A 14901-nucleotide genomic window follows, 5' to 3' on the forward strand; every position below is an offset into this window, starting at 1 on the left:
TTATGCAAGTACATTTCGACCGCCTCGTTGGACTGGGGAGGAAGATTTGAGTTGTGAATGTTAAAAGTATGTCTATATAGTACATCCAAGTTGTATTTCAAAAGACCAAGGAGTTATCCATGATGTGTCCCCTGTAAAGAACTGTAAATGGGAGAAACCATTCTTCCTCAAGACAGCACTGAGTAACAAAGTGAACAAATAGTGTATTGGCTCAAGAAAGGTGAAGCACAAGCATAAATATCTTACTTCATCTCTAGCACTTCCTCCAGGTGCTTCCTGCGCTCTGCCCTCAGCGTGGTCAGGTGGGCCTCCTTCTCCGCCAGGGACTGCTGAGTGGACGACAGCTTGGCCTTCATGGACTCCAACTCCTGCTTCACCTTATCCATAGCGGCCAGCAGCTCCTCCATCTGTCCATGCAAACACACAAATAAAAATGTTTGAGTTGATGAACAATAACACAAAAACAAGAAAGCAGTAGGGCAACAACATAATCCCACAAAAACTCAACCAACGAGGCCGAAAGCAAACAAACATGTTCATGGAAACATCAAGCAGGCCAAACAAACAGGACACAAATGGATGTGTGCACAGAAAATTGGATGTACGGAAAGAGTGTCCAAAGAAAGATAAAAACAACGATTCCAGAAAACCACAGAGAAAGCAGTACAAATGTGAAGAGAGATACATAAACAAGAGATTTAAAGAGAAAGAATTTGACAATTACAGAGAAAGAGAAGAGAGTCAGTGCATGGAGGATGAACAGTACAGGTACAATGACAGCAGGTGAGAGGAAAGAGAAAGGGCAAATACAAGACCCAGATTTCGGACAAAGAGATTCACTGTCAGAAATGAATATGACAGTAATGCCACAAAATACATTTGAAGTCAACAAACACATATACATACATGCACACAGGAATAATAGTTCAAATAGTTAAATAAAAGTTGAAGTGTGCTATTTTTTCAATGTTAAAATACTTTCTCCTTTTACAGTTTAATGTGCAGAGAGAGAGACAACTTCAAGTAAGCCAGAGAGACAACTTCAAGTTGGATGATTTCCCTGAAAAATTTTAAAACTGTCTCTGTGGCGCTTTTGAAAATTATTCAGTTTGTTTACACAGATCGACATAGCAAAATTGGTTTGGGGTAGGACTATCTGTTTGTTCGACCAATAGGGTGCAGTTTGGTGTTGCTAGTGTCATAGAAATGACATACTTCACCTTTAAACTTTTACAAAAATGTTTTTACAATTTTGAACTCACATTTTAGTGTTATGTTTCAAAAGAATAACCATTATAAAACTTAAACATTCCATGTTTTCATGAGACTGGAGTAATGAAATATGAACTTCACATTTCTGCTTTTAAACCCAGCATAACACTTGCCTGATTGTAAGTGCATTACTGTAACCACTTTTCTGTTTTGGAAATTCTCCATTCTCTTTTACAATCTGAAGGACAAGTTAGAATTATTTTCAGTGGTAATCAACAGCATGCCACAGATGCTGCCCATAGACCTCATTGTGTGAGAGTGTGTATGTACAACAGTTGATTAGTCCATAGGCCTATATAGTGCCAGGCACATGTAAACTACAAGACTCCATGATGAGGTTTGTCATATATCACATCCCTAAAATTATTTTTCTTTGTTTTGTTTTTGAAAAAGGTGGATGTTCTCCATATTTGACTGATTTTTCATTCCTTCTCTCCATTCAATTCCACACAATGTTTATAACTCGGAGTAACAGGAGAGAGTGAATGAGGAGGATTAATCAAACAGTGTGGCAGGTTTATGTATTCCATGGAAGGCAAGGTTTAGTGACTTGGCTCAAAACGGTTCTCACAGGCTTCGCGACCACTGCGGTTCACCCCAGGACTCTCTGAAATCTCTCTGCTCACAGGAAACTGTGTAGGCCTCGGTCTGCGATCTGTGCAGTCTCCTTCGTCAATTCTCTGTTTCTACCCATCGTTTCCTGCTCTGTCTTTTATCAGCTTTTGTTTCGCCCATTCTACAAATACCTCTTTGTACATATAAATCCTCTAATACAAACCTTCATAATCACTCTTTTTCTATCTATACACTGCTGGCTGTTTTGTGAAGGAAAATGTTGAATCATATTTTGCTTTTAGTAACCATGGCGACAGACCCTGGTCTCTAGATATGACTCGGGTCCCTCCTTCAAACTAAGTCTATGGGAGTTTTGCAATTGTAAATCCAGTCAGACTGATACCACTGTGAATTCAGCGACAGTAGGTCAAAAGTTCTGAAATTGCTCTGTGTGTACCGTAATTCGAACCACAGCCCCCAGTAGCCAAAGCGGTTAGTGTTGTTGAGCTCCAGATTCCAAAAGCAAAAGTAAGTTGTTTTTAGTTGTAAATGATGTAAGACAATCAACAGAAATGCATATTTTATTAACCATATGCCCTAACCCAAACCCTAAACCTAACCATCAGTGGAGTCAAAATTGAATCTTAGATGAAAAATGCAACCTCCGAATCACGCTCATCATTGATTATGTAAACATGATTACTTCCTGGTTTCCATGGTACCAGAACCCATGTCTCTGAGGCTGTTTGAGCAATGCGCTATTACTAGCATGTCAGTAACTTGGCAGAATGTGCTCAATGTTAGGGTACTGGAACATTTGGTAGCAGCATGTTGTAATAGTGCACTGTCTATAGCACAAATTAAGCAAAATCCCTGATTTTGCATGTGCAAATCCCTGGTTTAACAAACATATGAAGAAGTAAAACTCACCAAAAGCAAAAATCACAGCTTCACTTTCAGTTGCAATTACAGTGTGCAGGCTTAAACTATGGACTGACTGCCAAATGTACGTGAGCACATCCCTCCACAAGTGCTGCCCTATGGTGGCCAGAGGTACTGTACTGGCTGTGAGAGCACTCAAACCAGTTGGCCAGCTGTCGTCATAAGTCATCAGCCTAATGTACACAGAGCGAGCCAAGCCCATGGAACAAGCTACCAATCCCTGCATGGCCAAATTTATTGCAATCTGCTTTCCTGTCCTTCCCCTGCTCTCATTTGTCAACTTGTACCATTAACTCACAAACACAAGGTTGATATTGAGAAGCATCAAGTGGGTCACGAGTACAACAAGAGCGAAAAACCTTATGATGATGGTTCCTCCCCTGGGCTTGTGAAGTCCACCGGCAAATTCCATTCAAGAGAATCAGGTCAGTGTGAGCTCACCTGAATGGATTATGTTAAGATGTTATGCATGTCAAATTATGAAACAAGGAAAAGGAAATCATATTTCATTTGGAGACAGGCTGGGCAACCTAACTGGACCAGGACACATCACCTGCAAGCCAGCTAAGGAATTTTTTGGACTCAAGCTCAGAGCACAGGTCACATCTTAGAGGAATAAAACTGGCGAGAGACCCCAGTCTGAGTGGACATAAAAGAGGGTAATATTTTTCACAGTTACAACAGCTAAACCTGCATGCTATCAGAAAGGCCGCTTATCTCCGCCTCTTGGGAGAGAAAAGACAGAATTGAGCCTGCTTGCCTGAGGCCCCCTAGTATAAGCATTGGGAAATATTTAAACACTGGCAGCATTGGTTTCATTGCCTGTGGCTACCCTGTGGTGAGGGTGGGGCCATAGGGCTGTCAATCAAAACAGAGCACCCAATGAGAGGTGAGGGGGCAAAGACTGAACCGTGAGAACTGCAACACATATTTATTCAACAAAAACACACAAAAATTAACTAATTCTTGAGCAACCATGTGTGGGCACACACACAATGACAGCGGAGCAGTTAAATAATCAGTACAGGATGTGAGCGAGCAGATAGTGTGTCACCATGCCTGAAGGCAAGGTATGTGAACTGACTCCATCCTCAGTGACCAAACATCATCTGGAACGAATGGATTTGAATGAATTTATAGTGCACTTGGTCGGTTTTACTGTAAAAGTATTTAGTAAACGCTGCCTGGAGCCAAATTTGCAAAGCCGTTGAGTTAAGTCGTTCATTTAGAGATAATTAAGAGATTTTAAATGTCTTAAAAACCGCCTGGCAGATGAAGAGAAAGTCAAATCTCACACACACACACACACACACAGCAAAAAACATTTGCATACCCATGTTTAAAGAATTACAGCAACTATGATACCTAGTCCTCTATGGTTCGGAAACAAGAGCCGTTTTGAGCCATGTTGTTACAAAACTGTAAGCAAATGATTTTTATGATGTACATGAGTTTGCAGTCTGAAATGAACGTGATGAGAGATAAAGACAAGGTGCCGCTTAATTATACAGAGACAATAAATAGGCAACACATCATTCTATTGTGTAATCCTCGTTTACTCTGCATGCTAACACAAAAATGCGATGCCCAATGCGCATTACTATTTTGAGACCATCCTTTTTAACAAATCGATTAAAATGTTCTAAAAATATATATATATTTTAATTAAAAAAACAAATAATTTTAAAAGTGATAATAATGATGCATTTTATTTGTATAGCACATTTCATACATCAAATGCAGCTCAAAGTACTTCACATACAGTTGAAGTCAGAAGTTTAGCCAAATACATTTAAACTCAGATTTTCACAATTCCTGACATTTAATCATAGAATACATTCCCTGTCTTAGGTCAGTTAGGATAACTACTTTATTTTAAGAATGTGAAATGTCAGAATAACAGTAGAGAGAATGATCTATTTCAGCTTTTATTATTGAGTCAAACATTTTGGGTAGCCTTCCACAAGCTTCTCACAAAAAGTTGCTGGAATTTTGGCCCATTCCTCCAGACAGAACTGGTGTAACTGAGTCAGGTTTGTAGGCCTCCTTGCTCGCACATGCTTTTTCAGTTCTGCCCACAAATTTCCTATCGGATTGAGGTCAGGGCTTTGTGATGGCCACTCCAATACCTTGACTTTGTCCTTAAGCCATTTTGCCACAACTTTGGAGGTATGCTTGGGGTCATTGTCCATTTGGAAAACCCATTTACAACCAAGCTTTAACTTCATGGCTGATGTCTTGAGATGTTACTTCAATATATCCACATCATTTTCCTTCCTCATTATTCCATCTATTTTGTGAAGTGCACCAGTCCCTCCTGCAGCAAAGCTCCCCCATCACATGATGCTGCCACCCCCATGCTTCATGGTTGGGATGGTGTTCTTTAGCTTGCAAGCCTCACCCTTTTTCCTCCAAACATAACGATGGTTATTATGGCCAAAACGTTCCATTTTTGTTTCATCAGACCAGAGGAAATTTCTCCAAATAGGTAAGATCTTTGTCCCCATGTGCACTTGCAAACTATAGTCTGGCTTTTTTATGGCGGTTTTGGAGCAGTGGCTTCTTTCGTGCTGAGCAGGTTATGTCAAAATTACAGATGAATGTGGTACCTTCAGGCATTTGGAAATTGCTCCCAAGGATGAACCAGACTTGTGGAGGTCCACATTTTTTTTTCCTGAGGTCTTGGCTGATTTCTTTCGATTTTCCCATGATGTCAAGCAAAGAGGCACTGAGTTGGAAGGTAAGCCTTTTAATACATCCACAGGTACACCTCCAATTGACTCCAATTAGCCTATCAGAAGCTAATTGGCTAATTGCCTGGAATTTTCCAAGCTATTAAAGGCACAGTTAACCTTAGTGTATGTAAACTTATGGCCCACTGGAAATGTGATATGGTCAAGTAAAAGTGAAAAAATCTGTCTGTAAACAATTGTTGGGAAAATTACTTGTGTCATCCACAAAGTAAATGCCCTAAATAACTTGTCAAAACTATAGTTTGCTAATATGAAAGTGGTTAAAAAATGAGTTTTATTGACTGACTACATAAGTGTATGTAAACTTCTGACTTCAACTCAATCTGAAAATAACTTTTTAAATATAGTTATAAAAAGTTAATGTATTACAAACTTGAAATAAACTATAAATGTGAAATAAAAATACATTAGATATAAACTCAGCAAAAAAGCAAGCTTTTTTCAGCGAACATAACGTGGAAATATTTGCATGAACATAAAAAGATTCAATAACTAAGACATAAACTGAACAAGTTTCACAGACATGTGACTAACAGAAATGGAATAATGTGTCCCTGAACAAAGGGGGGGGTCAAAAGTAACAGTCAGTATCTGGTGTGGCCACCAGCTGCATTAAGTACTGCAGTGCATCTCCTCCTCATGGACTGCACCAGATTTGCCAGTTCTTGCTGTGAGATGTTACCCCACTCTTCTAACAAGGCACCTGCAATTTCCCGGACATTTCTGGAGGGAATGGCCCTAGCCTTCACCCTCCGATCCAACAGGTCCAAGACGTGCTCAATAGGATTGAGATCCGGGCTCTTCGCTGGCCATGGCAGAACACTGACATTCCTATCTTGCAGGAAATAAAATACAGAATGAGCAGTATGGCTGGTGGCATTGTCATGCTGGAGGCTCATGTCAGGATGAGCCTGCAGGAAGGGTACCACATGAGGGAGGATGATGTCTTCCCTGTAATGCACAGCGTTGAGATTGCCTGCAATGACAACAAGCTCAGTCCGATGATGCTGTGACACACTGCCCCAGACCATGATGGATCCTCCACCTCCAAACAGATCCTGCTCCAGAGTACAGGCCTCAGTGTAACACTCATTCCTTCAACAATAAACACGAGTCCGACCATCACCCCTGGTGAGACAAAACCACGACCTGTCAGTGAAGAGCACTTTTTGCCAGTCCTGTCTGGTCCAGCGAAGGTGGGTTTGTGCCCATAGGCGATGTTGTTGCTGGTGATGTCTGGTAAGGACCTGCCTTACAACAGGACTACAATCCCTCAGTCCAGCCTCTCTCAGCCTATTGCGGACAGTCTGAGCACTGATGGGGGATTGTGCAATCCTGGTGTAACTCAGGCAGTTGTTGTTGCCATCCTGTACCTGTCCCACAGGTTTGATATTCGGATGTACCGATCCTGTGCAGGTGTTGTTACACGTGGTCTGCCACTGCGAGGACGATCAGCTGTCCTTCCTGTCTCCCTGTAGCGCTGTCTTAGGTGTCTCACAGTACAGACATTGCAATTTATTGCCCTGGTCACATCTGCAGTCCTCATGCCTCCATGCAGCATGCCTAAGGCACGTTCACGCAGATGAGCAGGGACCCTGGGCATCTTTCTTTTGGTGTTTTTCAGAGTCAGTAGAAAGGTCTCTTTAGTGTCCTAAGTTTTTATAACTGTGACCTTAATTGCCTACCGTCTGTAAGCTGTTAGCGTCTTAATGACCATTCCACAGGTGCATGTTCATTAATTGTTTATGGTTCATTGAACAAGCATGGAAAACATTGTTTAAACCCTTTACAATAAAGATCTGTAAAGTTATTTGGATTTTTACAAAATTATCTTTAAAATACAGTGTCCTGAAAAAGGGACGTTTCTTTTTTTGCTGAGTTTATTTAATTACAGTTTAAAACAATACTAATCAAAAGTAAAACATGAAAATCAAAAGTAAATATTATAACATTTTTTTGGTATTGTTTAGAATTTTTGTTTAGTGAAGAATTAGGACAATTATATGGGGTGCTTTCTCTAAAGTACCAAAAGAATCGTTAATGGAATCGTTAGGGTGCCAGAATCGTTAAGTGGAATCGGAACCAGAATAATTAGATTTTCTATGATTCCCATTCCTGTAGCTCGAAAATTCTCTGAAAAGAAGGCACAAAGACTAAAACTAATGCAAACACTCTGCTTTCAGCAAAGACTTGCTTGGCTTGTGGTGTTGCCTTCTCTGATGGAGGTTTGGTGTGTGTGTGTGTGTGTGTGTGTGTGTGTGTGTGTGTGTGTGTGTGTGTGTGTGTGTAAGAGCAAGGTAGCATGCAGTACTTGTTTTCTCAGGGGAATACAAACTAACCTCAGATGTTAGTCAAGTCGTAAAAAAATGCTGCAGTGAATTATGACACCTTGGGTGTGAAAAATTGAGCACTTCACTGGGTGATGATAACAGTACTTCCTGACTCACACTGGGAATGTGTATCGGTAAAGGCGGACAGAGTACAGATCAAAGCGTTTGAGATGCACATCCTTCAAACGATCTTTTCAGTCCAGCTTTAGCCTCTGCAAGTGTTTTTATGACTCAATGTAATTGCTCACATCAGTTGTGATGTACTGTCTGTGGAACTGATAACAGTGATTTGCTTTTTTGGGTTTAATTTAAAACTGAACTGCCCAAGCCGAGTGTCAGAAACAGGCCTTGGGGACGGGAAGAGGATCTGTCAATGATTACAGAGAAGAGTGATAAAAAGAACAGGAAAAGAGGGGAAAAGAAAGAATGAAGATGGGTTAGAGGAGGCTGGAACAGAGGCCCCATTCAGATGAGGGAAGGAACTTGGAAATAAGAATTGCAAAGTATGAAGCCGAGTAGTATACTTGCCTCCTTGCACTATGATAGAACAAAAGAAAAAAGACAGATAGAAAATAGTGAACAACAAAGCACCAAAAAAACTATATCAGCAAAAAGTAAAAAAGAACAGCAAATTCTCTTAAAATTGGTGCTCCGAATAGATGAAAATGGTGTTGAGGGGCAATCCAGCCACGTAAAATGGGACCAAGGAAAGAAAATGAAGAATAGATGATAAAAAAAAAAAAAAAATCAAAAAAAAAAAAAAAAACAAATCACAGAAAACAGCTAAAATTTCAAATCTCCATCTCAATTTATACTGGTTGGTACTATGGTACTATAATGTGGACCAAATCAAAGGTGTTTACAAGTTTCCTCTGATATTAACGTTAAACTGACATTAAATATTTGTTAGGAGTGATGCGGATAAAAAAAAAAAAAAAAAAAAAAAAACTCTTCTCTGCATGTCTACAGCAGCTTGCATATTATTACTATGTAGTACACTTGTAATTACGGCCAACAAGTAGATTTTTATACCGTTCTTAGTGCAAACCCTAACAAAAAAGTACTGTGGCAGTTCCATGGTACAGTGATAGTATCACATGGTACAACACACTCTCACTGCGAAATCGTAAGAATTCATACAACTTTTCTAACTTTGGCTAATTTGTATGATATCAAACGACTGCACTACAGCCAATGACATCGCTGGACATCGTTTCCATCTAATACGCGACAATTAAAATGTTAAAATTATGGTAAAAAAAAATAAAAATAAAAATAAAAATAAAAATAATCTATATATATATATATATATATATATATAAAATCGGGCGTTCCCAGAATTCCCTGCATTAACCATCACATTTCATTATATTTTATGAGAATAGTTATGTTTCTTCTTCTTATTTTAAATATCACTTATCTACACTGGGGTGTTCTGTTATATTTGATGTACTTTAGTTAATGTTTATTGCATTATTTACATTTCACATGTGTTACCCTGATGGTGTTTAGTGTTTGTGTGAGTGACACTGAGCACTGTCTCTACATGTTTATTGGTCATTGCTCTTGGAAAGGCCACTACTGATGAACTTCATGTCATTATGTGCCTTTCTGTAAATACTATGGTGAGTAACAATACATTATAAAGTGAAAAGCAGATTTTTACAGTTTCAGAAGGTTAAAGTATTAAATGTATATAATTTAGTAATATAAACAGTAATGCACCGTAAAATATACTTGCATCAAAATTACCCCCTAAAGCCTGAAGCGTGGTTACCGTATTTATAGTGAATTTCTGACAACCACAGCAGCCAGATTTTTACTGTAAATTTAACAGGGTTTTTTGTTTTGTTTTACAGTGTGTGGCAACTCAAAAACAAACACAAATACAATGTTAAGTTTAATTTAACCAACCAAATAGCTTTCAACTGTGTTTGATATAATGGCAAGTGATTCTCTAGTACCAAATTATCAATTTAGCATGATTAGTCAAGGATAAGGTGTTGGAGTGATGGCTGCTGGAAATGGGGCCTGTCTAGATTTGATCAAAAAGGACTTTTTTTCAAAGAGTGATGGTGCCGTTTTTTACCATCAGTAATGTCCTGACTATACTTTGTGATCAGCTGAATGCCACTTTGGTGAATTGAAGTACCAGTTTCCTTCCGAAACAGCAAAATCTGTACATTATTCCAAACTTTTGGCCACCAATGGAGATGGCAATGCAAAGCATGGAGGTGACTATGATATGTTCAAATACCATAGTATTTGCATCTAATTTTAAAGAAAACCATGGCATGACAATCATGTAATGTCCAAAATAATATAGTACTCCTACATACCATGTCGTACCATGTCCAAAGAATTATGTTAACACCATAGTACTTTTTTTGTAAGTAAAAGATTAAATAAAGGGGTGTGGAAGACCTAACATTGGTGTGCGTTATTGATGTGCGAGTGCACTGTAAGGTGATGAGATCACAGCAGGCGTTAGATCAGGCCCTCACCTCAGCCTGTGCCGAGCTCAGAAGCTTCTAATCACCTCCTTTGAGAGACATCAAGACTAACCCAGATGCTCGGAGCAGAAACAGTACACTAATAAAAAATGCTTAATGCAGCAGCGTGCTGTTTTCCTCTTGCCCTCTCTCCCTTTCTCCTCATCCATCTCTTCTTACTCTCTCCTCCCCGGCTGCCAAAAGAGCAGCCTCATTCTCAACGGTGAGCATAAAGCCAATTTCAACAAGCCGGTCTTTGGATCCTGCTGTGTTTTGGGTGCCGAGCTTTGTGTCTGGCTCTCAGCTGGTCAGGAATATTAGCAGAGGAGGTTTTATGTCCCTCTAAAGTTTTATCATAAAATCCAAGCTGTTTCTGTCAATTGCTCAAATACAACTTTACTTGACAAAGAGCAGCGGCAGCTGTAAGAGCTATTTATTCTTTGACTAATTTCCATGTCTGTTTTTGGCCCGAGCTGCCTTGAGACCTCAGGGCTACTGGGCTCTACCGTCACACTGCTCCCTGCAGTATGGAGTGAGAACTGCCTGGTGAATCTGAATGATTGGCTTGAGATTTTTGTCTTGATTGGTTCAGGCATAGAGTAACCTAATCAGTGGGCTACAAAAGTCTGAATCCACATTTAAATCTGGGATTTAACATTTAATTAAAACCTGAAAATAGAAAGCTTAAAGATTCCGAAAAATTTTAAACAAGTAAATGTTATGACATGGAAATGTTAAAAAATTATGTAAGATTTAGCACTATATCTACGTCAAAAATCAAATAAGCAAATTTGTAACATTGACCATGTTAACACCTTGTACAAAAGGTCCAATTTCGTTGCTTCCATTGAAACACACAAAAAGATCTTTGGAACATTTTCAAATCAATCTATGATAACATAAACCATCAGATTTGCACAAACTTTGAAACTCATACTATTATTCATTAATATTTTCACTCAAACTGTAATGCTAAAAAATTTAATTGTGATGAAAAGAAAAACTTCATTAAATTACAAAAATGCAAAATGTTCAACTTTTGAACCCCACTTTATACATTCAAGACAACATGAAATCGAATTTTTGATGCATTTAAATTCTGTAATATAATATTTTTGCATGAAAAAGAATATTCTGTGGGAAACAACATATTTTTGTTTGTTTTTATTCATCAGGATTTGAATGGGTCAAAACATGTTTGGCTATGATATTATTGGTCAATATTTCTCCTTAGCCACACAGCTTTGTTTACACCAACAGAAAAGTCCTTTCAGATGGCGAAAGTTATTACATTTTGATGAAAGATTATGAAAACAAACATTTCTTTTTTTTTCTTTACCATAACATGTACTGTTGAATCAAGCACAATAAAACCAGGGATATGTATTAAGAACATAAATAGGGTTAAATATTATTTAATGTTGTCTTTAACAGTTTCCAGAAACTAATCTTCCTCGCCCTGACAACAATGATTAATTTTACCTTTTGTAGCCTGGTAACCATTGTCATAACACAGTAATCGTCATGTATTCTTCTAAGTCATTACTATTAGCAAACTGTTTTCACAGGGGTCTTACACATCGATAGAAATGATATGTTGTATGAATGGGGGGAAAAAAAAACATAATTCTAGGAGTCCATAAACCGTAAAAAGCAGTATTTCCATAGAGGATAAATGAATACATAATTCATCCTCATGGACAGACGCAAATGAGCATAACTTTCCTATATAATAGAAAGAACAAACATGGAAAACATAAGAGAGGTCTTCTCTATAAAATAAGGATCTGATAGTGATCATCTTCAGGGAAGTCAATAAATTGCTCTCTGACAGTGGTTAAGCTTCCTATTGGAAACGTTTGGCTTGGATCGCAAATAAAAGCCACATTTTCTGAACACCCCCATCTAAATAAGAAAAAAGGGTCACTGAAATGCAGCAATAACTGATAAAAATAACTAAATTTAACTCATTCCTTGTAAAAGAAACAGAAAAGATTAATTGTGTCATACCTTGAGCCACTTTAAGCCGGTGTGGCTAGAGTCATGTATTAGGTCATGAGAGTGCTTCACATGGCAAGTGAGTGATGGAGAAGAAATAGAAAAAGAGAGGAATTATAGAAAGAGTCTCATCAAAGCAGAGACAGAACAGAGCAAAACAGACACAACAGTTTGAAACAAACCACACAAAACAGAAAATTGGAAGCAGAGGAAGAGTCCATGAGAAAGAGTGAATGTAAGCACTGCAAAAAACTATTTTCTTAATTCGTATTTTTGTTTTGTTTTCCAGTAAAAATAGCTAAACATCCTTAAAGGGATAGTTCACGCAAAAATGAAACATCTGTCATCTTTTACTCACCCTCACATTGTTCCAAACCCATATGACTTAAGCGAAGCACACACTACATGACTTGCAGTTGGTGACGTGCGACGCATAGACTTTTGTTTTCTGTCGTGTTGGAGTACACAGTACAAGAATTATCGCAGACTGGGTGTGTTAACTACATCGATTTCAAGCAGGTTTGAAATCCGTCACAGCGTCTGCAAATTGCCGGGGTGAGTAGTGAGGAGGGCGCACACTACGCAACCACTGGTCGTACAATCTGAGACTTCAAGTCACAGACCAGTTGCTGACTGACAGTTGCAGTTTGAGTTTTGTAGTGTGCACTAGGTTTTACTTTCTTGCATGGAACAAGAGATGTTAGGCAGAGTGTTAGCCTCTGTCACCATTAATGTCACCATCATACATTTCATGCATCTTTTTTTCCATACAATTAAAGTGAATGGTGACATTCAGCCTAATATCTCCTTTTGTACAGGTTTGTAACAACACAAGGGTGAGTAAATGATGGCAGAATTTTAATTTCTTGGATAAACTTTTTTCTTTAAAACAAGATCAATTTACTTTAAGAAAAATTACCTTAGATACCATATTAAGACTTCTTTTTCAGAGATTATGTCTTGAATTAAGTTTATTTTCTTGCCTCGTTAGCATATTGTTTTTTCTTGCTTTTAGCATAAGTATAAAAAAAAAATTGTGAGGATTATGCTCAATTTAAGACCAAACAATTTGTCAATGGGGTTAAAAAATTACCTTAATTTTAGATATATTCCCTGAAAACATATCTTGCTTTAAGGGTGTTTTGATATTCAATGGAAAATAAGACAAAAAGACTGATTTTGCAGTGTGTTGGGGGCAGAATACAAGATGGCAACCATGGATCCATGGATCCAATGCAACAACACTGAATCCTCTGAACGAGAACAGGGTTGGGGCATAGAAAGACTGGTGGCAGAAAAGAGATCCATTCGGGATTTGGTCTGGGCTGGCAATGGGAAAGGAGGAGGGGTGAAGCTTGTGGTGAAAGAGGAAGGGTGGTTTTGAGACATCCCATCATCCCCGGTCAACATAAGCGGAGAAACTGAGGCATTCTTTGGTCCAGTGCCTCCAGGGGAGGTTATGAAGTATGTCATTTCTCTGCTGAATCATGTCTGGAGACTGGACGCATGTTTTCATGTGGTCTTGGGCAAACGTTTTCACTGGACTTGCATGAGCGGCTGGTCGCATTCGTACATCCCGGCCGTAAATCCAGTGCTGGGCCTGGGTGACTGGTGTCACTGCACAACAAGCACCCTGTGTAGGAAGAAAATGCCCCCCTTTTTCTCTCGGTGACCACATTTGCCCTCAGTAACACACAACTCATTAGAGAGGCTGCTGAAAAAGGGGTTTGGCAGGACGTTAACATGCATGAAAGCATCAGCTAAAATAAGGAGGGCTCGTCCCCTAAACAAGCACATAGACCACACTGAGAAAATATTCCATGCCTCTGAATGTGTACTTCCCAACTACACAGTATGCAAAATATGGAACATATTTATATTACACACTTTCATACCTGCAGAACATAATTCATCAACAGTCAAGAATTTCTTCATCGAATTCAGTACATACTATAAAATTATGGGACGCAGCCATGGTTTCCTCCTGAAATATAAACTTTTGACAAGAAGATGGAGTGAAATAAAGAGGAAAATATAATAAAAAAGAGGAAATGGGGGGAAAAAGGAGAAAGTGGTAGCAATCCAGATGATATTCACATGTATCCATAATCGTCAAGAATCTTTCAACCTTCATCTGGTTTACGGAAGAACTCCAAGGAACACGTTTAGATTCATATTTCCAGATTTCATTAGCTGCATGGAGGAAACAAACAACTTATAGCTCTCCCATGCACTCTAATTAAACACGTACACACTCTTGCACACGGAATGCATTGCCTTACACAGCTCATTTTCACGAGCTCTACGAGCAAGAGAGGGCTCGTTTTTGGCCAGAGACGTTCTTTCATGTCAGTGTAACAAAGAGCAGTCATCCCTGTCGCCATACACTTAAGACCAACACACAGAGCAATTTGTTCATGCACTGTGTCCAGTCTGGCATGTGTGCAGCAAAATGGGAACAATGAGGCGAAAGACAATTGGAGGAAATTGAACACAGAGCTCCAGACGAATGCTTGCATTTGATTGGCAGAGGAGCGGGTGTGGTGAAGCAATGCAGGG

General features: G+C 39.0%; 1 protein-coding gene across 1 annotated transcript in view; it reads right to left on the reverse strand.

Annotated features, from left to right (window-relative positions):
• LOC127435251 (ELKS/Rab6-interacting/CAST family member 1-like) overlaps positions 1-14901 on the reverse strand; it is a 294247-nt gene that overhangs the window by 164905 nt on the left and 114441 nt on the right. The window contains exon 15 of the mRNA XM_051688552.1: positions 247-407. Within this exon, the coding sequence (XP_051544512.1) occupies positions 247-407 (161 nt within the window). The remainder of the gene's footprint in view (positions 1-246; positions 408-14901) is intronic.

Source organism: Myxocyprinus asiaticus, chromosome 45 (genome assembly GCF_019703515.2).
Source record: "Myxocyprinus asiaticus isolate MX2 ecotype Aquarium Trade chromosome 45, UBuf_Myxa_2, whole genome shotgun sequence".
In the NCBI taxonomy this organism is placed as follows: domain Eukaryota; kingdom Metazoa; phylum Chordata; class Actinopteri; order Cypriniformes; family Catostomidae; genus Myxocyprinus; species Myxocyprinus asiaticus.